This window comes from Scyliorhinus canicula, chromosome 3, assembly GCF_902713615.1.
Source record: "Scyliorhinus canicula chromosome 3, sScyCan1.1, whole genome shotgun sequence".
Lineage (NCBI taxonomy): Eukaryota > Metazoa > Chordata > Chondrichthyes > Carcharhiniformes > Scyliorhinidae > Scyliorhinus > Scyliorhinus canicula.
The window spans coordinates 72,276,858-72,301,124 of NC_052148.1; the positions used below are offsets into that span (position 1 = coordinate 72,276,858).

Here is a 24,267-nt window from a genome sequence, read left to right on the forward strand (position 1 = left end):
AGCAGATCCGAGGTCCAGCGACTCTTGTGGGAGGGGATCATCGAGGCCAACAATAGCCCCTGGAGAGCTCAGGTGGTGTTCGTCAGGACCGGAGAAAAGAACCGGATAGTTGTAGATTACAGCCAAACCATAAACCGGTACACGCACCTCGATGCGTACCCCTTTCCCCGGATCGTAGACATGGTAAACCAGATCTCACACGACCGGGTGTTCTCCACGGTGGATCTGAAGTCTGCATACCACCAGCTCCCAATCCGCCCAGAGGACCGCCACTACATGGCCTTTGAGGTAGACGGCCGCCACTTCCTCCGGATCCCCTTCGGCGTCACAAACTGGGTCTCGGTCTTTCAAAGAACCATAGACTGAATGGTGGACCAGTACGGGCTGCGGGCCACATTTCCGTACTTGGACAACGTCACCATCTGCGGCCATGATCAGCAGGACCACGATGCCAACCTCCAGAGATTTCTCCAAAACGCCCAAACTTTTAACCTCACTTACAACAAGGAGAAATGCGTTTTCCGCACAACCAGACTCGCCATCCTTGGCTACGTCGTGGAAAACGGAGTTCTAGGAACTGACCCCGACCGCATGCGCCCCTCCTGCAACTCCCCCTTCCCCACTGCCTCAAGGCCCTGAAAAGGTGCCTCGGGTTCTTTTCCTATTACACCCTGTGGGTCCCCAACTATGCGGACAAAGCCCGCCCACTAATCAAGGCCACCACCTTCCTACTAACGGCCAAGGCCTGCGAAGCCTTCAGCTGCATCAAGGCGGACATCGCCAAAGCCGCAATGCACACGGTGGACGGGTCCGTCCCCTTACAGGTTGAGAGCGACATGTCAGAGGTCGCCCTCGCCGCTACCCTCAATCAGGCTGGCAGGCCAGAAGCATTTTTTTCACGCACCCTCACCGCCTCTGAAATTCGACACTCCTCAGTCAAAAAAAAAGCCCAAGCCATCATGGAAGCCGTGCGGCACTGGAGGCACTACTTCACTGGTAGGAGGTTTACCCTCGTCACCGACCAACGATGGGTACCCTTCATGTTCGATAATACGTAGCAGCGCAAAATCAAGAATGATAAGATCTTGAGGTGGAGGATCGAGCTGTCCACCTATAATTACGATATAGTATATTGTTCTGGGAAGCTCAACGAGCCCCCAGATGCCCTGTCCCACGGCACGTGCACCAGCGCACAAGATGGCCGACTATCCACGATGACCTCTGCCACCCGGTGGTCACCCGGCTTCTCCACTACATCAAGGCCCGCAACCTGCCCTACTCCACTGAGGAGGTCAGATCCATGACCAGGGACTGGCCGATCTGCGTGGAGTGCAAGCCGCACTTCTATCGACCGATAAGGCCCACCTGGTAAAGGCATCCTGGCCCTTTGAGCGCCTCAGTATCGATTTCAAAGGGCCCGTCCCCTCCACCAACCGCAACACATATTTCCTCAACATCATTGACGAATTTTCCGGCTTCCTCTTTGCAATCCCTTGCCCCGACATGACCGCCGCCACCGTCATTAAAGCCCTACATAGTATCTTCACCCTATTTAGTTTCCCCACGTATGTTCAGAGTGACCAGGGCTCATCGTTCATGAGCGACGAACTGCGTCAGTACCTGCTCAGTAAGGGCATCGCCTCGAGCAAGACTACCAGTTATAACCCCCGGAGAAACGGGCAGGTGGAGAGGGAGAACATGACGGTCTGGAAGACCGCCCTCCTGGCCCTATGGTCTAGGAATCTCCCAGTTTCCCACTGGCAGGAGGTCCTCCCCGACGCACTCCACTCTATTAGGTCCCTCCTGTGCACGGCCACAAACGAGACTCCTCATGAGAGTTTCTTTTCCCCAGAAATCCACCTCTGGGGCCTCGCTTCCATCCTGGCTGAAGACACCGGGGCCCATCCTACTCCGCAAACACGTCAGGAGCCATAAGTCCAACCCCCTGGTCGAGAGGGTCCAGCTCCTTCACACCAACCCCCAGAACGCATACGTAGAACACCCCGACTGCCGACAGGATACGGTTTCACTCCGGGACCTAGCGCCAGCAGGTTCCACTACCACCGCCACCCCAACTTACCCCGTCCAACCTACGCTGACCAGTGCCCCCACCCCTACATGGCACCCGCACCCCCTCCCGCCTCCCATTTCCCCTTCACCGACCCACAGGAACGAAGCTCCAGAAGACATGCTCCCGGAGTCCACATCTGTCCCCATACCGGCAACTGTGGGGGCAGCACGGTAGCATGGTGGTTAGCATAAATGCTTCACAGCTCCAGGGTCCCAGGTTCGATTCCCGGCTAGGTCACTGTCAGTGCGGAGTCTGCATGTCCTCCCCGTGTGTGCGTGGGTTTCCTCCGAGTGTTCCGGTTTCCTCCCACAGTCCAAAGATGTGCGGGTTAGGTGGATTGGCCATGCTAAATTGCCCGTAGTGTCCTAAAAAGTAAGGTTAAGGGGTGGGGGGTTGTTGGGTTACGGGTATAGGGTGGATATGTGGGTTTGAGTAGGGTGATCTTGGCTCGGCACAACATCGAGGGCCGAAGGGCCTGTTCTGTGCTGTACTGTTCTATGTTCTATGTTCACTACACATGCCCGCACGGATGAGTTCGACACCCGGGCCAGCTGCGATATCAGAGCTTCAGCGATCACAGCGCACGATCTGGGCGCAGGACAGGCTGAACTTGTGAACCTTTCACCCCCGCCGGACTTCACTTTTTTAACAGGGGGTGAATGTGGTGAACGTATTGCAGTAACCATTCACTATGTATGTAACTGTACCATGCTGTTGCCCATGAGGGCTCCACCTATGGACCATTGTAAGGTATTACCTGTGATGTATCATATTGGTGCCTTTGTGGGCTCCGCCTCTGGCTCCTCCCCTTGAGGGGAGGTATAAAGAGCAGTTGCCCTGTAGGCGGCTCTCAGTAGCAGAGCAGTCACAGGCAGGCACTGTTGTAGTCGATTAAAGCCACAGTTTACATCTCCACTCTGTTTCGCGTGAATTGATGGTCGCATCACTCAGACCAGTGCGAAAGATGCCAAAGTCACAAACCCGGGCGCAGAGTCGGGGGGGGGGGGGGGGGATGCAAGGGTGGAGGTTTTTTTGGTGCAAGCCATCCTCCGCAAACAGTGCCACTCCTTCGAGGGAGGGGAGAAAAACATCATGACCCCTCACCGATGCGGAGAGGGTGGCTCCCCGACCACTGTCCCTCGGCATTACACTGCGTTCCGGAAGGAAACAAAGAAGATGAAATATGTTTCAACCCTTGAGGTTTTTTTAAAATTTAGATTCCCAATTCATTTTCCAATTAAGGGGCAATCTAGCATGACAAATCCACTTACCCTGAACATCTTTGGGTTGTGGGGGTGAAATTCACGCAAACACAGGGAGAATGTGCAAGCGCCACACAGACAGTGATCCAGACCCGGGATCAAACCTGGGACCTCGATGCAGTGAGGCAGCAATGCTAACACTGCGCCGCCATGCTGCCCCTGAGTTGTCGCAGTCCCCCAAGCAGGATGTCTCGGGGCTGGGTACGAGTGGGACCCCAGAGGGCACCCGGTGGAATTTTGCACACTGGAGGCGTTTGTTTTCACAACACTGGAGGGCTGTGGCAGCTCCCTTGATCTCAGGTCATTGGGCGATGATGGCGAGGAAGCCCCACCCCCCCCTCCGCTCCAACTCCCATCTCCATCCTGGAGCTTTTTCCGGAACGGTTCCCGGATCTATCCCGTGGCCCGGCGTGCAAGAGGAGGGGGTGTCTGAGCCGCCGCCTCCTTCTGGCCTGATACTCTGAGAGGAGCCTGCGACGAACACATCTGTTGAAAATCTGGGGGGTGGGATCGAGACAGATTCAGGGCTGGTTGGTGGGACCATGCAATCCGTCACACTCAATGTGGCAGGAGACTCGGTCCCAGACGGCGACTGCCCGGAGGAGGCCGGTTGCTCGGTGGGGGGCACAGGGATGATTTTGTGTCCATCTGCAGCAAGGCGGTGGACTCCATCGTGCACGACACCAAGTCACCCCTCATCCCCCAAGGGGAACTCCGGGGTTTCCTGCATGTAAACAGCAGTTGTCGAAACTGAGCGCAGCTAGCAGAGTGGAGCATGCGGTGCCCACGGGCATCATCGAGTCCTTCCGTGCCCGGTGGACACTGCAGGAGTTGGGGTGCTTTATTTACCCCTTTAATTTCACTCGTTTATGATGTTTTTAAGTTTCCGTTGATCTTTGCTATGTTCGGGCAGTGCCCCTAACAGGAGCGGCCCTTTTTGTTTGTCCCTAAGTTTATTTCCTCTCTTCTATTTTGTTGATGGACCTCAAAAGAGTGGCCAATCCACCTAACCTGTACATCTTTGGGTTGATGGGGTGAAACCCACGCAGACATGGGGAAAATGTACAAACTCCACACAGAGACCCGGGGCCGAGATCGAACCCCGGTCCTCAACGCCGTGAGGCAGCAGTCAGAGGAGTACAAAGATTTCATAGGGTTGGGATGTCTACCTGGAGAATATCAGAATAGGAACTGGTTTAGCTCACTGGGCTAAATCGCTGGCTTTTTAAAAAGCAGACCAAGCAGGCCAGCAGCACAGTTCGATTCCCATACCAGCCTCCCCGGACAGGTGCCGGAATGTGCCGACTAGGGGCTTTTCACAGTAACTTCATTGAAGCCTACTCGTGACAATAAGTGATTTTCATTTCATTTCATTTCATCATCGTAAAACAGATGAGAGTGTCAGCATTTGCCAAGAAGACTTCCAGCTACCTTCAAGCTGCCTAGCAGCCTAAAGGACAAGATAGAAAATCTGGAAAAGAAGGAAATAATCAAGTAAGTGACAACTCCTACAGCCTGGATTAGCAGCATGGCAGCAGTGGAACAAACAGGAAAACTTAGTAAGCTTAGACCCAGTGGATCTAAATAAAGTGCTGAAGAGGTCTTAATACCCATGCCAAACCTCAAAGGAATTTTGCCACAACTTGCCAGTGCAAAGATTTTACTAGCCTATATGCAAAGGAAGGTGACTGGCAAGTGAAGTTGGATGAAAGCAACAGCTTTCTAATGACATTCTGAATGCTGTTTAGGAGATACAGATGGTTGTGCATGTCATTTGACATTTCCATGGCTCCAGAAGAGTATCAACACAGACAGCATGAGGTAGGCAGTGCCCTTTCCAGAGTGGAAGCCATTGTGAATAATCTACTAGTCCATGGATGTAGAGACACAATGGAATAAGCCATAGCCGACCATGGTGAGAATTTAATATGACTGCTAGAGAGAGTTTGCAAGATGAACCTGAAGTTGAAGAAGAAATAATTGCCATTGAAGATCCATGTGATCAGTCTGGTTGGGGGGCTTCTCGCTCCCCCCCCCCACCCCCCACTCCGCCGATCAGCCATCACCTTTCTTGGGCCAGTCCCCAGCCCGTGCCCCACGCATCCGCAGGCCCGTCCCCAGGCAGCGCAGCCTCCGCCCCCGAGCTCCTTTTTGTCCCATAGCAAAAGTCCCTCTCCCATCAGCCAAACATTCCCCCCCCCCCACCAGTAACAGCACTATGCCAACTGCCCCCTTCAACAAGCATAACATCTGCTAACCCCCCACTGCACTTCCGTGAGCCAGCCCGCCCAGCTAGCTTGGTGGCCCCCACCCATGGCACCATACATTTACCCACCTATTGTTCCCTCCCCACTCCCTCCTCCCCCCCGCCCCCCCACCCCCACCCCCACCCCCCACACCCCGCTGTCTCGGACACACATAAGCAAAAAAAAAATTCCCAAACCAATTGCCCGAAAGAAACATAAATAAAATCAAAAAGACGATTCAACATCTAAAATTCACACCTCCATCCCCCATCAGTGGAAATGCAAACTTTAACTCACACAGCTCTGCAGCAGATCCCAAATCAATACAGAAGGCATTACTGATAATGTCGAAAAACAAAAAACTTTTTTAACATGAGCGCTGCATCAACATTCAAAGACCTCAGTCCGCTATCAGCCCTTTCCTTCCAGCGAAGTCCATCGCTTCCTCGGGCGACTCAAAGTAAAAATGTTGCTCCTCATAAGTGACCCAAAGACGGGCCGGATACAGCAGTCCAAACTTAACCTTCTTCTTGAAAAGGGTTGACTTTATCTGGTTGAACCCCGATCTTCTCCTGGCCATGTCCGCACTCAGATCCTGGTATGTACGCAGGATGCTGTTCTCCCATTTACAGCTCCGTACAGCTGCCTGGCCCACCGTAAAATACATTCCTTGTCCAGGTATCTGTGGAATCTCACCGCCATTGCCCTCGGGGATCCCCCACTCGCGGCTTCCTCGCGAGTGCTCTGTGAGCCCTGTCCACCTCCAAGGGTCGGGAGAACGTTCCATCTCCCATTAGCTTCTCGAACATGCCCGCTATGTATGCCCCTGTGCCCGCTCCTTTGGATCCCTCCGGGAGACCAACGATTCTCAAGTTCTGCCGGCGGGACCTATTCTCTAGGTGCTCCACCTTCTCCTGGAGCCTTTTCTGCTGGTCTTTCAACATCTGCACCTCCAACTCCACTGCTGTTTTAATCGTGTCCAAGCATTCCTGTTTCTGCTTGGCGAAGCCCTCCTGTATGAACTGCATCAGCTGCTCCGTCGACCACAGGGTCATTGAGCCAGGACCCCAGTCGTCTGCCATGCTTTCTCCCGCTGCAGCCTCAGCCCAAGCCTTCTCTGTTCACCTATTTCTTCCTTTGCGAGCACTTCTGGTCCGCCTCTCCATGCACTGATGTAGGATTCCTCTTCACAATTGCATCAATTTTCCGAATCAAATCCGACAGAAAATCGGGGGAAAAGGTCCAAAGGTCCGACCCGAGCGGGAGCCACCAAATATGCAAACTACTCCTTCATAGCCGCCACCGGAAGTCCTGCTATTCCTATTCTGACTAGTACGTGGCACTGGTAGTCGCCCTGAGATCACTACCTTTGAGGTCCAGCTTCTCAACTTTCTTCCTAACTCACTATATTCAGCCTTCAGGACCTCATCCCTTTTTTACCTATGTCACTTGTACCAATGTGTACCACGACTACAGGCTGTTCATCCTCCCCTACAGACTATCATGTCACCAATCTTTAATGCTCTTTCATATTCTCCCCTCGTTCCCATACTCCTGCTGAGTTAGTTTAAAGATTTAAAGACCCTCCCCATGCAACAGCAAAACACCACCACACAAGAAAATCAAGTTCTGGTGCAAGTTCGAGTGTGTTGCTGGTGGAGGACCACGAATTATGATAACAACATATGTTTATATAGCACCTTTAACACAATAAAATGTGGTGAGGCTCTTCACAGAGGGAAAATAAAACATATATTAACACCAAAGGTGGGGTGAATGAAATGAGGAAACATACCAAGAAAACAGTGACAGGAAATGGGACGATCTGAAACGTGGCTTATCGTACAGTGACCTAATATCTGGAAGGATAACGAATAACATGTGGCGTGAACATTTACAAGATCCCAAGGTAACTTCAAATTTACGCAGCAGCACGGTGACGCAGCTGCCTGACGGCGCTGAGGACCTGGGTTTGACTGTCCGTGTGGCCTTTGCATATTCTCCTCGTGTCTATGTGGGTCTCACCCCCCATAACCCAAAGATGAGCGGGGTAGGTGGATTGGCCATGCTAAATGGCTCCTTCATTGGAAAAAAAGTAATTGGGCACTTGAAATTTGAAAAAAAAACCTTCAAATTTACAAAGAAATTCCTTAAGTAAAGGCTTAGGAGTGATTATCTTTACATGTCTGACTGGCCTTATTTCCTTTCACAGTTTGACTCAATTCGCTAAAATGGTAGTCTGGCAATGGGCATGCAGGATTCACGTGCAACCTACAGTCGCAGGCTGCAAACAAAGTTATAAGACCATTAGAAATAGAAGCAGGAGTCGACCATAAAGCCTGTCGTGCCTCCTCCACCATTCCATTTGAACATTTTGGATTTTTGGCTTCAACTCCACTGTCCTTTGACCAACCTTCTATCAAATTCCTAGGTGTGCACATCCCTAAAAATCTGTCCTGGTGCACCCACGTTGCACTCAGACCAAGAAAGCACAACAGCGCCTATACTTCCTCAGGAAACTAAGGAAACTTGGCATGTCCACATTGACTCTTACCAACTTTTACATGTGCACCATAGAAAACATCACAACCTAGTTTGGCAACTGTTCAGCCCAAGACTGTAAAAAACTACAGGGAGTCGTGAACTCTGCCAAGTCCATCACATAAACCCGCCTCCCATCCATTGACTCTGTCTACACCTCCTGCTGCCTTGGGAAAGTGGGCAACATAATGAAAGATCTCTACCACCCTCCTTACTCACTCTTCTAACTTCTTCCATCTGGCAGGAGATACAAAAGTCTGAGAGCACGCACTAACAGATTCAAAATCAGCTTCTTCCCCACTATTACCAGACTCCTAAACGACCCTCTTATGGGCTGATCTGATCTCTTCACACATCTTCTCTACTGAGTAGTACTACATTCCTGTATGCTTCACCCGATGCCTGTGTCTATGTATTTACATTGTGTATTTTATGTTTACCCTATTATGTATTTTCTTTTGATGTATGGAATGATCTGTCTGAGCTGCACGCAGAACAATGGGCGCGATTCTCTGAGCCCTGCGCCGGGCCGGAGAATCGGCGCAACCGCGCCATGCCGCCCCGACGCCGGCGCGCGATTCTCCGAGATGCGGAGAATCGGTGCCATTTGCGCCGGCACCTTTGGCACGGTGCCAGTCATGGGCTGCTGTCCGCGGCCTGCCCGCCGATTCTTTGGTCCAGATGGGCCGAGCAGCCACGCGGAAACGGCAGAGTCCCGCCAGCGCCATTCACCCCTGGTCGCTGCTGGCGGGAACTCTGTGCGAAGGGTCGGGGGAGGGGGGCTGTTGGGGGGGGGGGGGAGAGGAGGGGGGCTCTGTCCCCGGGGGGCCTCCGATGGGGTCTGGCCGGCGATCGGGGGCCCACCGATCAGCGGGCCGGCCTCTCCCCCCTGGGCCTACTTTATTGCGCAGCCGGCCCCTGAACCCCCACACCATGTTGCGTGAAGAAGTCCCCCACGCATGTGCGGGTTGGCGTGGCCCAACTGCGAATGCGTGGGTTGGCGTGGCGCCCATTTGGCGCCGGGAAAGGAGCCTGGAGTGGTGTGAACCACTCCAGCGCCATGCTGGCCCCCTGTGGGGGCCAGAATTGGCTGTTCCCGCACCCGTTTCACGCCATCGTGAAACACGACGGCGTTCACAATGGCGCGAACACTTAGTCTCCATTTTGGAGAATCGCGCCCAATACTTTTCACTGTACCTCGGTACGTGTGACAATAAACACATCCAATCCAATTCCAGGAGCCCTTATCTTGTCCACCAATCTTATGTATTGAATGCCTTTTGGTGTTTCCAAGTCTACTCTACTAATTCTGTTTTATCCACCCTATGAGTTACATCCTCAAAAAACTCAAATAAATTTGTCAAACACGGTTTACCTTTCATAAAACCACGTTGACTTTGTCTGATTATAGTATGGTTTTCGAAGTACATTGTTGATGTCAGGCTAACTGACATGTAGTTCCCTGTTTTCTCTCTCTCCCTTTCATGGTGGTGTTATGTTTGCTAGCTTCCAACTGTTCTAGAATCTCGGAAATTGTGAGATTTAAATCATAACCTCTCTGCAGTTATCTGTTTTCGAACCCTCGGATGTCAGGTCCTAGGGATTTGTTGGTTTTTCGTCTCTTACGTCTCCAATACTTTTTTTCTCCTCTAATTACTATACCTTAATTTCCTCATCCTTATTAGCCCCCAAGTTACCCTATCACACCTCTGAATTTGTGTACATTTAAAAAATAGATGTTATGCTCATTTTATACCTCAATACCACCACCCTTGCAGCGCATATGCGATTAATTACTCCCGTATGGGCATTGCCGGAATAAGACCAATGATCGCGGTGCTGGCGTTGTTCGCGCGCATGCAGAACACATTTTACGCAGTGTTTTCCTGCGGGCAGAAATAGACTTCCTGGGATAGCTGGTGAGGAAAAATATATTGCGCTAAACTGCTGCAAGATTGTTTATTGTCGCAGTGTAATGCTGATAGCGAAACTAGAACACAGACAAGAGCGTCCGGTCATTTTAGCACGAGTGTGTAAGAAGAGCTGTAAACGCGTGAGCCTTATACATTACACTTGACAGGGCTGGATTAAGATTGTTGGGTTGCAGATTTGCCAAGGTCAGATCATTGGACCTGATGAGAAAAAACGCCGTGAAGCACATTGCAAATCAACTGAAATGAATCTAGCAGCTGTTACGTGTTTCTGTTTTTATAGACAGGCGCACAGAAACAAGTGGATCTTTATTTTTTTATAATAGATTTTAAAAATCATCGGTGAATTGGTGAAATCTCGGCTCTGCTTGGGGGAAGGGATACAGACAGACCAAGAGCATCGAATGGGGATCTGAGTGCTGCACCAACCAACCAACCTTCCTTCTCTCACTCTCTCTCTGTCGACTGGATATAAAGGTTAGAATTTTCTTTACAGAATGTTTTTAACATGCCGCTAATTCTTATGTCTGTGGCTCGTTCGTGTGAGGAAAAAGTGCGTTTAAATGCGCCCCCTTTTGTTGTCGGCCTGGCCCAGCATTTTCCCTGCTTTTAAATATGGAAATGCAAGTTGTTGTTGTGCAGTGGAAAGTAAAAGACTACAACTCCCGGCGGGCAGCGCGCGGCGCCGACGCATGCGCAGTGCACTTCCCGGCTGACTGTGACGTCTCTCTCCCCGCAGATTCCAGCACTGGAAAGGTGAAAGGTCGCGGTTGGTGGCTCAAAGAAACCCCCATGATTCCTATATGCCCAGTAGTTTCTTTCACGTACGGTAAGTGGAATTGGCAATTTATATGTAAAACAATAGATCCCTTTTATTATTTAAAAAAAAATAGAGGTGGGGTAAATAAAGATGGTGGTGGCTCCGCTCGCGGCCTTCGGGGAATGTTAAAGACTTTGATTTGTGGAGCGAGAGGAGTTTTTGTTTCTTGTTTGCTGAAGCTGAACGATGTGATCTGTGATGATGTTTTACTGGTCTCTCCCTTCTCCCTCTTGTTTGTTTGGGCGCTTCGCATGGTGCTCAGTGCCCGGCCGGCTAGGCGAAGATGCCAAAATGGCTACCAGTAACTACTTTGGATTTGCCCATGGTGGTGCTGCGCAGTACAGGTATGTGTTTATCATTCCGCGGCTTCTCCAACACTTTTCATTCAAAATCCACAGCTTCCTTCCCACGCCCTGCCTTGTCTCCGCAATCCACCCATCTTGCTTTGTGACTTTCTCTCAATGGTTAAAAAAAAATCCCCGCACTTTTTCTTTCAAGGGCCACCTTTGTTTTCCCCCTTATATGTTTGGAAAAATAACGTAATGCCTGCTCTCCCTCGGCTGGCGTGTAACTGAGAAACTCCCCCTTTTCTCAATTGCAGTCACAAAATGGCGACACGGTGTGCGGTCTCTCTTGATGCGGCCGGCGATCTTTTTTGTCAGCGGGGTCTCGTTTCCCTTGGGTTGGATTTAGACTTAACAAATCGTTCTTTCCTTCCAACTGTTCTCTTTTGAACTCCCCCTTCTATTTTTTTAAAAAACCGCGTGGGTTTGTAACGGTAACTTGCGATCCCTGCGGAAGATGTCTTCCAGAGGTCGTCAAATAAGTACCGCTGGGGTCTGAGCCCTTGGTGCAATAAAGAAGGCAGGAGGAACCTTGGGGTCAGTAGTCCCCGTTTGCCACTTGTATTTCCATAGCTAATTTCTATTTTTTTGTCATTGACATTTATTTAAAAAAACATTATCAAATTAATTTATCCATGTGTTATTGACTTAATTAGTCAAATTAACATATTTTTATTTGGATTTTCACTCTTGGATATTTTCTAGTATTTGCACTAAACATGTCACAATCAGTAAAGGTGCTGGTTTTCCAGTATTAATGCTGAATAGTGCAACCTGATACTGTGGTGTTGCTGGTACTAGATTATTAATACGTCAAGTTTCCAGTAGTTAGAGTGAAATGAATTACAATTCACAATTGGAAATTACAATCTCCCAGGAAACAAAATTAATTTTCTTGTATGCTAAATATAAATATAACACTGTTTTGTTTTACACCAAGCTCTGCTGCGTCAGTTCAAAACTAAGCCATCCAGTGTCAAATTAAGTAAACTTCTACAATTGATATTACTAATCTGTTGTAGGATTTCTGCAATGGCTATTGTGATATGGTCAGTTGATGAAATAATGTGATTTTAATATTTGGAAGTATTGAGCAGCTGGGAAGTTGAACATCTCTAAAACTGGTTTTGAAGTAAACTGACCCATGTAGAATTGAATTGGAGGTCTTGAAATTTGACAGTATTGCCTCCTGTTGGAATTCTCCTGCATTGCTGTTTCAAATCCAGGTTCTTTTTTTAATGACCGGCTGGCAATATTCTAGCCACATGCATATTGACATAATGTGATACTATCATGTCACTCAATCATCATCTTGGCTTGTACAACTTTAAAGTAAAGCAAAATAAAACAAAGTGCTGGGAAAACTAGCAGTATGTGTGGAGAGAGAAACAAAGTTAACATTTCGAGTCCAATATGACTCTTTCTGTCTGAACTAAAATTGTAGCACTTGTATCAGAAGTTACTGTGGTCACACAAAACAGTAGAAAACAAATCACTTTCAATATCCATTCCAGATACTGATATTATTGCCTTTCCCCCTGGAAAAAATGTGTAATTTTTAACACATTTAAAAATGTGCATAATTTAAAGGTGGCACAGTGGTGAGCACTACTGCCTCACGGCACCGATTATCCGGGTTCACTGTCCATGTGGAGTTTACACATTCTCCCCGTGTCTGTGCCTCACTCCCACAAACCCAAAGATATGCAAGGAACGTGGGTTAGCCACGCTAAATTGCCCCTAATTGGGAAAAAAAGAATTGGGTACTTTAAATTTAAAAAACGCATAATTCCAACAGTTCTGTAAAGCAGCTAATATTATAGGCCTAAGCAGGGCAACGCGGCGGCACAGGTGGTTAGCATGGTTTGCTCCTGGCTCTGGGTCACTGTCTGTGTGGAGTTTGCGCACAAATTCTCCCGTGTTTGCGTGGGTTTCGTCCCCACAACCCAAAAGGTGTGCAGGATAGGTGGATTGGCCATGCTAAATTGCCCCTTAATTGGAAAAAATGAATTGGATACTCTAAATTTCAAAAAAGAGATATAGGCCTCGGCCTCAGTGCAATGAAGCAGTCAAATCGATGCAGGCCAGATCCCAAGAGTGAGATTTTGTAGTGCAGTAGTGGGTATGATCTGTCAGCAACTGTTGTATGGGAAAATCAAAAATAACTTGGATTGACAGTAACAGTCTTAGTGGGGATCAATGAGTAGATGTTACCAGGGCTCAATCACCGATGCAATGAGATTGCCAAAACCATTTAGATTTGATAATTAGCTGATTCCTGCAATCACTTGGATTGCTATGAAGGGTGGATTGAGACTTTGTAGATGTGAATGTTTTCTCAAGACCCTCTGTTTTTCATGCAATAACCAAATGACTACTTATGACAGCTGAAGGCTATCATTTCAGCAATTTATAAGGTTTGCGTACAGTCTAATCCCCTTAAATTTGTTTTCCAAAATATTTACGATGACTGTTAACATAGCAATTTTTAAAGAAACAATTTCTGCAATAGCATCTGCGAATAAGGAAAATATTCTGATTAAAAAAAAAAAACAACATGCCATTGTGGACTTCTTCCAGAAAGGAGGTTCACTAGAGGCAGACATTGTAATGAGGCTGCACAAGTACTTTCAGCAAATTATCTTTCACTTTGAAATGTGATACCTAAATCTTATACCTGCTTCTCTGGATTGGTGAGAATGGCTGCTCGACTGGGTCAGAGAAAAAATTATGTTTTAAGTACCATGCTGGGCCAGGTGGAACTCCTACAATTCATAAAATTAATTTATTGATCATCTGATTTGGTCTTGCGCTTGTTTAAAGCAGACTTATTTCCCTAAAAACAAGTATTTATGATCTTTGTAGCCGCAAAGAGAGAATCAGAGGTAGTACATGTTGAGTTTGTATAACATAGTGTCGGAGGTTTATTAATAGATGCTGCTCAAACAGGGTACAATGGTGAATTCCACAAAAGCCGACGGTGCTCCAATTACATCATTGTATAACACGTGATATCACACCAGCCAACGGTATTATTCTGATATAAACCAGTATTAAAAGTCAGAGGCTGAGTATTCTGCTTTCCACCATCTATAGATGTGTTGGAAAATGGGATGAGAATAGATAGGTGCTTGATGACTGATGCAGACATGATGGGCTGAAGGGTCTTTTTCTCTACTGTAAAACTCTGACTCTAGATTTTGAACAGCTCTATCAAATCTCCTCTTGACCTTCTCCTTTTCAAGGAGAACAGTCCCAAATTCTCCAGTCCATGTTCATAATTGAAGTTGTCATTTCTTGATCTATTCTAGTAAACCTCTTCTGCACTCTCTCCAACGTGTTCACATCTGTCCTAAAGTGTGGCACCCAGAACTGTACACAGTACTCCAACTGAGGTCCTATGCAAGTTCAGCATAATCTCTTAACTTTTGTGCCCTATGCCCTCTTCATAAAGGCTATGATACTGTGCGCTTTATTAATTGCTCTTTCCATCTATCCTGCCACCTCCAATGACTTGTGCACGCAGACACCCAGGTCCCTCTGCTCCTTCACCCTTATTATATAATGCACCCTTTTATTACACTGTCTCTCCATGTTCTTCCTGTTAAACTGAATTCCCAAAGTCTGTCCACCATGTACAAGGCACAAGTCAGAAGTGTGGGCCGGGATTTGCCGAAAATGGGACTATGTCCCCACTCTTGCCGGAAAACAGGCATGAATCACTCTGGACTTTTTTCAAAAAGTCCAGAGTGATTCTCCAGTTTTAAGAGGGATAGCAGGGCCCCGGTGTGTGCCGCACAGCTCCTGCTGCTGATACGGGCCCTGCACTTCTGGCTGTTTCGTGCCGACCCCTGCGTGACATGGCAGAGCCACTCAGCGGGCCAGTGTGGACTCAAAACGCACCTGGGGTAGGTGTGGGGGGGACGACGACAAGGGCAATAAATGCATGGGAGCACCATGACCTGCAAGTTTTCCTCCCAAGTCGCACACCATCCTGGCTTGGAACTATATTGCCGTTCCTTCACTGCTGCTGGGTCAAAATCCTGCAAAACTCTTCCTAATGGCACTGTGGAGGTGTCCACGCCACATTGACTCCCCAGCAACTCAAGAAGATGGGTCACTGCCAATCCCTCGAGGGCAATTAAGGAATGCTGGCCGAGCCAGTGATGCCCATATGTTGTTAAAGACCTTTTCAAAAACTTGTATTTTCATAGACCTTTAACACAGTAAAACATCCCAAAATGCAGGAGCATTGTAAGCAATATATGACATTGAGCTACAAAGATGTTGAGATAGATGTCCAGAAGCATGGTCAAAGAGATGTTGTGGAGCATCTTAAAGGAGAAACAGAGATCGAGGCACCAATGATGAAGTTGTTAAAATCTGGGATGCTCAAATGCCAGTGTTAGGGTGGAGCTGGAGGAGGTTAGAGATTAGAGAAGGCAAACCATGGACGGATTTTTTAACTGAGAGAATTCTAAAATTGAGGAATGTAGGTATGCCCTTCACTTGCAGTAATGCATATCATCTACAAAATGCACTGCTGCAATGAGACTCTTTCGGAAATTGCCTCTATCACCAAGAAGGACAAGTGCGGCTGGTACATGGGAAAGCTGCAACACATTGGAGTACACTGAAGATCTCGCATCATCCTGACTTGAAAGTAGATTGTTCCATCATTATTGCTGGAAATAAATTATGGACTTCCATTAACAGCACTCTTATGATACTCTCACCACATGGGCTGCCGTAGTGAAGAAGGTGGTTCACCACCAGTGTTTGTTCTAAGTTGTGTGAGCCTGCACAATAATCCATCAAGTGCTATGCACTTAATTGTTACAGCCATGCATCTCCTGATGGTTTAGTGTCACTAACTTAAGAAACAACTGGTGGACTCCCTCATGGCAGGAAATTAACAGACAAGAGCCAAGCTTGACATCATTACTCAGGAAACAGCACTGTGGGTTTAGCTAAAGCACATGGACTGCTGCGGTTCACCGTCACCTCAATGGAAATTGGGGATGGGTGGTATATGCTGGCCTAACCAGTGACACCAACGACTCATTAAATCATTTTTTAAAGAAAGGTGACATTAACAGCTGAAAGGAATGGTAGCACAGTGATTAGCACTGTTTCTTCACGGCGCCATGGACCTGGGTTCGATTCCCAGCTTGGGTCACAGTCTGTGCCCTGTACTCCAATTTATTATATAGGTTGAGCACCCCTTATTCGAAATTTGAAAAGCTCTGGAAGCCGCACCTTCGAGCGCTGACATGATGCTGCGAGTGGAAACAAGGGTCTGGCAAGGTTCCCAGGCGATGCACAGGTCTCAATGTGCCACCGACCAGATTCAGAGCAATTTGTTAGGTGTGTCTAGGAGGGTTCTTTGAAACAGTATGTTGATATTCTAACCATGGAGGGGGCCTTACTTGACCTAGTTTTGGGAATGAGCCCGTCTGAGTGACCAGGGGAATATTTTGGGAATTGTGAACATAATTCCTAAGTTTTCAAATACTCATGGATAAGGACAAGAGTGGTGCTCGAGGGTGCTAAGTTGAGAGAAAGCTAACTGTAACAGAATTCGGCAAGAGCTGGAGAATGTGGATTGGAAGCAGCTATTTAAGGACAGTTGATTAGAGTGCAGGACAGTCATGTCCCTGTGAAAAGGACGGAAATGGTGAGAATTCCTAAATTTCAGTCCGGATGCAAGTATCAGTCGAACACCAGATAACTTCAATGATTCTTTTATTTACCGCGGGGCTACACAAGTGTAACTTTGAGTTACAGCAAGTGAAGGCAATTTTCTTTCAGTTACAGTTAATTATATACTTGTACAAAACCCCTCCTTCATATATTTTCTTCTTCGTCTCAATATTCACGCAGTTTGTTCATTAGCTTACATAACATTGCAATTTTTATCATCAGAAGGAGTAACTCATCCCACAGCTGCGTTTCGTTCCCACAGACAGTCACAGGTTCCCACAGACAGTCACAGCCAGGATCGCGATAAGCTGAACACAGAAGCAATTCATCTCACAAGGCACATACACATATTACACAAACCTTGACATTCCATTTCCCATCAAGCTCTGATTCTAACTTGACATTCCATTTCCCATCAAGCTCTGATTCTAATTTGAGCCAAACTCTCAATGGCAGGATTAGGGAACCATGGATGACAGGGGAAATTGAGACTTTCAAAAAGAAAAAGGAAGCACACATAAGGTCTAGGCAACTAAAAACAGACTTAAGTGTTTTGAAGAATATAGGGAAAGTGGGAACAAACACAAATAGGGAGTTAGGAAGGCTAAAAGATACAATGAAATGTCATTGGCAAGCAGGGTCAGGAAAATCTCAAGACCTTTTTCTAAATATACAAGAACAAGAGGGTAGCTAGGGAAAGAGTAGGCCCATTCAAGGACAAAGGAGGGAAGTTATGAGTGGAGTCAGAGGAAGTGGGTGAGATCCTTAATGAGTACTTTGGTATTCAAAGAGGAACAAGGCAGATGTTGAGATTAGGGATGGCTGTGTGAATACTCTAGGACATATCAGCATAATAAAGGAGGAAGTGTTGGATATCTTAAAACGCATTAAGGTAGACGTGTCCCTTGGGCCGGATGAGATATACCCCAGGGTACTGTGGGAGGAGATAGCTGGGGTCTTAACAGATGTCTTTGCATCATCTTTGACCACAGGTGAGGTTCCAGAGGACTGGAGAATAATTAATGTTGTCCTTTTGTTTAAGTAGGGAAGAAAGGCTAATCCATGTAATTATAGGCCGATGAGTCTGACATCAGTGGTGGGAAAGCTGTTGGAGAAGATACTGATAGACAGGATTTATTCACATTTGGAAACAAATGGACTTGTTAGTGATGGGCAACATAGTTTTGGGAAGGGAAGGTCATTACCAACTCGACAAGAGGTGGCAAAATTAATTGATAGGGGGAGGCTGTGGATGTTGTCTACATGGACTTTAGTAAGGCGTTGACAGGGTCCCTCATGGTGGACTGGGACAAAAGATAAAGTCGCTTGGGATTCTGGCTAGCTACATGGATAAAGAACTGGCTTGGCAACAGGAGACAGAGTAACAGTGGAAGAGAGTTTTTCAGGAATGGAGATCTGTAACTAGTGATGTTCCACGGGCATTAGTGCTGGGACTACTGTTTGCAATATATATAAATGATCTGGAGGAAAATGTAGATGGCCTGATTAGCAAGTTTGTAGATGACACTAAGATAGGTGGCGTTGCAGATGGCGAAGGGGACTGTCTTGAGAACATAGCAGGATATAGATAGATTGGAGAGTTGGATAGAGAAATGGCAGATAGAATTCAATCTGGACAAATGTGAGGTGATGCATTTTGGAAGATCAAATTCAGGTGTGAATTATACACTATGTGGCAGAACCCTTGGGGGCATTGACATACAGAGGGATTTGGGCGTTCATACTTCCTTAAGTGGCAAATCAGGCGGATGAGGTGGTCAAGAAGGCATACGGCATTCATCGGCCGAGACATTGAGTGCAAGAGTTGGTAGGTCATCTTGCAGTTGTATAAAACCATATTTGGCCACATTTGGAATATTTCGTGCAGTTCCGGTCACCGCACTACCAGAAGGACGTGGATGCTTTGGCGAGAGTGCAAAGAAGGTTTACCAGGATGTTGCCTGGTCTGGAGGGTGTTAGGTATGAGGAGAGTTTGAATAAACTCAGATTGTTGGAAAGACGGAGGCTGAGGGGAGACCTGATTGAGGTCTATAAAATGACAAGAGGTTTTGACAGGATGAATAGTCAGAATTATTTACCAGGGTGTAAGACTCAATTACAAGGAGGCATATGTTCAAGGTGAGAAGTGAAAAGTTTAGATGTGTGGGGAAAGTTTTTCACGTAGAGGTGCCTTGAACACTTTGCCAGTGGAGGTGATGGAGGCAGGCACGATAGCAACGTTTAAGATGTATCTTATAGACTGTTACTGTGCTGTAATGTTCTTTGTTCTACAAGCCCTAGGTGGGGCAGTTTTGGCGCCAAAAGGTCAGTTTGTTTTCAGTCATTATAGCCAGATATTAGTGCATTACTCACTGATTATCGTGCTTCTGCTGATCATCAGCGACCGCATTATATAAATTTACAGGTTTTTCAAAATTCGAAAATTTCCGGAATCAGAGATTCTTTAAGCCCCAAGCATTTCGAATAAGGGATGCTCAACCAGTAAATCAGGAGAAGGAAGATTCCCAACACTGACTCCTGGGAACTCTATTACACCCCTTCCTCCAGCCTGAAAAACATCCATTAGCCATGACACTCTGTTTCCTGTCACGCAAGCCAATTTTGTACTACTACTTTTGAAAATCCATGTGCACCACATTAACAACATTACCCTCTAGAAAGCCCAGCAACGTCTCTACCTCCTACGGAAGCTAAAGAAATGCGGCATGTGTGCATCGACTTTCAAACTTCTACAGACAGCATCCAATCCGGCTGTATCACAGCTTGGTATGGCATCTGCTTGGTCCAAGATCACAAGAAACTGCAGAATGTGATGAACTCGGCCCAAAGCATCACACAAGCTTGCCACACTTACCTTGATTCTGTCTACACCTCCCGCTGCCTCAGCAAGGCAGACAGCATTATCCAAGACCCCTCCCACCCAGGCATTGCCTTCTTCCAGACCCTCGGAAGGTACAGAGGTCTGAAGACCCGCACATCCAGACATAGGAACAGCTTCTTCCCCACAGCGACAAGACTCCTCAACGGCTCCCTCTCTGACTGATCTGTTCCTGTAAGAACACTTTTCATGATGCCCTATGCTGCTCTTGCTCATGTATTTGCTTTGTTTGGCTCCGCACAGTAACCAATCACTTTGTCGATGTACCATTTGTCAATGTGCTCTGTTGTTTATTCTTTTTGTCTACTGTGTACGTTCCTCGGCCGCAGAAAAATACTTTTCACTGTACTTCGGTACACGTGACAATAAATCAAAAAAAAATCATCCATCTTCTTTAATAACCTGCATTTGTCCATGTGACTTAGTTTTGGCTCAAATTATTTGAAGTTTTCCCTCCACTGAAGTTAATCTGGCTATTAGTTGTTGGGCTAATCAGTACATCCTTTTTTTTTTAAAAACAAGGCTGTTATATTTGCAATTCCCCAGCCCCCTGTACAATCCTTGAATCTAAAGAAGACTATGAAGTTTAAAAAAATATATTTTTTTATTCTTCTTTTTCACATTTTCTCCCAAATTTACACCCACCAAAACAAACAATAATCAGTAACAAATATGTCAATCCCCATATCAGTAACAATGATCCCATCCTCCCACCAAATCCCAAACATCAGCCCGCATGTTCACATAAACAAATGACAAAAAGGAATCAGGAATCCCCCACAGTCACATCAACACACGCCGCGCCCCCAAAAAAACCCTAATGTTCGCTGTTCTCCAGTTCTTGAAAGTGCATGATGAATAATGCCCATGAATTATAGAACCCCTCCATCCTTCCTCTCAGTTCAAACTTGACCACCTCAAGATTCAAGAACTCCAACTAGTCCCTCCCACCGCCACGCCAGGGTGCAGAGGTTGCTCTCCATCCCATCAGGATCCGTCTTCGGGCGATCAACGTGGCGAAGGCTACAACATCTGCCTCTACACCCGTTTCCAACCCTGGCTGGTCCGACACCCCGAATATGGCCACCCGGGGGTTTCACGTGCACCACTTTAGAAATTACCCTGAAAACCTCCTTCCAGTAATCCTCTAGCTTTGGACTGGACCAAAACATATGAACATGATTAGCGTCGAACCTGCATGTATCTAAACATTTCCCCCTGCTCCAGCCCATACTTCTCTTCCAGCTCCTTCAGTCCTGCAAACTGGCCCCTAAGAAACAAATCTTTTAGTGTCTTAATCCCCGTCTCCTCCCATTTCTGAAAATTTCCATCCCACCTCCCTTGCTTAAATCTGTGATTCCCCCGAATCGGCATTTCCATTGACCCTGCCCCCAACTTGAAGTGTTGATGAAACTGCCTCCAAGTTCTCAATGAAGCTATTATTACCAGACTCCCTGAGTACTTCCCTGTGGCTGAATACTATGAAGTTTTGACCAGTGTTTCCACTCTAGTAGCCTTGGATGCATGTCAACTTTTTAAGATTTTTGTATTTAGATTCATTGTCATGTGTAAACCGAGGTACAGTGAAAAGTATTGTTCTATGGAACTTGTTCCATACATGAAAAACATAGGACATATGATAAATACACAATGTAAATACATAGATATAGACATTGGGTGAGCATACGGAGTACAGTGCTAACAACAGAAGAGAACATGGCTAGAGAGATCAGTTCAGTCCATAAGAGGGTCATTCAGAAGTCGGGTAACAGCAGGGAAGAAGCTGTTTTTGAATCGGTTTCTTGCGTGTTCTCAGATTTTTGTGCGTGTTTTTGGATTTTTGCATCTTCTGCCCGATGGAAGAGGTTGGAAGAGAGATATTAACCAGGTTGAGAGGGGTCTTTGATTATGCTGCCTGCTTCCCAAGGCAGCGGGAGGCGTAGACAGAGTCATTGGATGGGAGGTGCGGGTTCTCGTGATAACTGGGCTGTGTTCATGATTCTCTGTAGGGTGGCATGGTAGCACAGTGCCAGGGACTCGGGTACGATTCCCAGCTTGGGTCGCTGTCCAGAGTCTGCACGTTCTTCCTGTGCGTGGGTTTCCCCGGGCGTTCTGGTTTCTTCCCACAAGTCCCGAAAGACGTGCTGTTAGGTGATTGGGACATTCCGAGTTCTGTGTGTGTACCTGAACATAGTTTGGCGACTAGGGGATTTTCACTGTGACTTCATTGTAGTGTTAATGTAGGACTACTTGTGACACTAATAACGACTAATAGTTTTGCAGCCTTGGGCTGAGCAATTGCCATACCAATCTGTGATGCAGCCAGGTAGGATGTATGGTGCATATGTAAAAATTGGTAAGAGTCAATGTGGACATGCCGAATTTCCTTAGTTTCCTGAGGAAGTATAGGCGCTGTTGTGCTTTCTTGGTCGTTGCGAGGCATGGATGGACCAGGACAGATTGTTGGTGATGTGCAGACCTAGGAATTTGAAGCTCTCAACCACCTCCACCTCTGCACCGAAGATGCAGACAGGAGTGTGTCGGCACTTTGTTTCCTGAAGTCGATGACAAGCTCCTTAGTTTTGCTTACATTGAAGGAGAGATTTTTGTTGTACAATGTCACTAGGTTCTCTATCTCCCTCCTGTACTCTGACTCATTGTTGTTTGAGATCCGACCCACTATGGTCGTGTCTTCAGCAAACTTGTAGGTGGCTGAATTTTGCCACACAGTCATGTGTGTACAAGGAGTATAGGAGGGGGCTAAGTACGCAGCCTCACGGGTCCCCAGTATTGAGTATTATCATGGAGAACATGTCGTTATTTATTCTTGCTGATTGTGGTCTATGGGTCAGGAAGTCGAGGATCAGTTGCAGGGGGAAGAGCCAAGTCCTAGGTTTTGGAGTTTGGAAATGAGCTTGGCTGGGATTATGGTGTTGAAGGTGGAGCTGTTGTTCATGAATGTGAGTCTGACGTAGGAGTCTATAGAATAGATTATAGAACAGTACAGCACAGAACAGGCCCTTCGGCCCTCGATGCTGTGCCGAACAATGATCACCCTACTTAAACCCACGTAACCCGTATACCCGTAACCCAACAATCCCCCCATTAACCTTACACTACGGGCAATTTAGCATGGCCAATCCACCTAACCCGCACATCTTTGGACTGTGGGAGGAAACCGGAGCACCCGGAGGAAACCCACGCACACACGGGGAGGACGTGCAGACTCCACACAGACAGTGACCCAGCCGGGAATCGAACCTGGGACCCTGGAGCTGTGAAGCATTGATGCTAACCACCATGCTACCGTGAGGCCCCCAAAGTCCTTGTTGTTGAGATGCTCCAGGGATGAGTGTAGGGCCAGGGAGATAATGAGTGCTGTGGACCGATTTTGGTGGTATGTGAATTGCAGTGGATCAATTGTATTCTGGAAATATGGAGTTGATGACCAACATCAAAGCACTTCATAATAGATGTCAAGGCCACTGGACGGTATTCGTTGAAGCACATTGTCTGGTTCTTTGGCACCAGTATGATGATGGTCTTCTTGAAGCAGGTGGGGACGTCAGAACAGAGTAATGGAACAAATCTTGAAATACAAACAGCTTTTCTAATACCTCTTCCATGTCAATTTTAAATCCTTTTAGTGTCTGAATTACCCCCTCTTTCACCATGCCCTGAGTAGCAGCATTAAGAAGATGCAAAATATTCATTTAATACCACTACTTTGTCCATTGCTTCCTAGCATAAATCCTCTTTTGATTCCGAATTGGCCCTACTCCTCAGTCCTCTTGTCCTATAGAAGATTTTGGGATTTCCTTTATATTGGCAGCCAGTATCTTTTCATACTCTCTCTCTTTACTTATTTCCTTTTTGCCTCTCTGATCCTTCTCGATTCAGCCTGGCTCTCGGTGTATTTTATTTTTTAAAAATAAATTTAAAAAAAATTTAGAGTAGCCAATCATTTTTTTCTTTTCCAATTAAGGGGCAATTTAGCATGGCCAATCCACCTAACCAGCACATCTTTGGGTTGTGGGGGTGAAACCCAAGCAAACATGGGGAGAATGTGCAAACTCCACACGGACAGTGACCCAGGGCCGGGATTCGAACCTGGCTCCTCAGCGCCGCAACCCAGTGCAAACCACTGCGCCACATGCCGTCCTGAATTTTCTAACTGACATCCATCGTAAGTGCACTTTTTTCTTCTTCTCTAATTTCTATTTCTTTTGTCATCCAGGAAGCTCTGGAATTGTTTGCCTTATCTTTCACCCTCTGGGAAATATACCTCAACTGCACCCAAACTATCTTCTTCGAGGTAGCCCATTGTTCAGCCAACATTTGACTCCAATTTATTAGGCCAAATCCGTTCTGACCTTGTTAAATTTGACTTTCGCCAGTTGATCTTTTTTTTTCCTATTCCAATTCTTTCTTTTTGTTTTCCTATTCTAAT

General features: G+C 47.0%; 1 protein-coding gene across 3 annotated transcripts in view; it reads left to right on the forward strand.

Annotated features, from left to right (window-relative positions):
• Nucleotides 1-9,908: 9,908 nt before the first annotated feature.
• The window catches only part of zfr (zinc finger RNA binding protein), a 135,396-nt gene continuing 121,037 nt past the window's right edge, over nucleotides 9,909-24,267 (forward strand). The window contains exons 1-4 of one of the 3 annotated variants that reach the window (XM_038790705.1): nucleotides 9,909-10,039; nucleotides 10,378-10,528; nucleotides 10,791-10,880; nucleotides 11,134-11,215. In XM_038790705.1, the coding sequence (XP_038646633.1) occupies nucleotides 10,844-10,880; nucleotides 11,134-11,215 (119 nt within the window). In that variant the 5' untranslated portion in view covers nucleotides 9,909-10,039; nucleotides 10,378-10,528; nucleotides 10,791-10,843. Of the gene's footprint in view, nucleotides 10,529-10,790; nucleotides 10,881-11,133; nucleotides 11,216-24,267 lie in introns of all 3 variants that reach the window. The other 2 variants (XR_005459942.1, XM_038790706.1) reach the window with 2 other exon arrangements.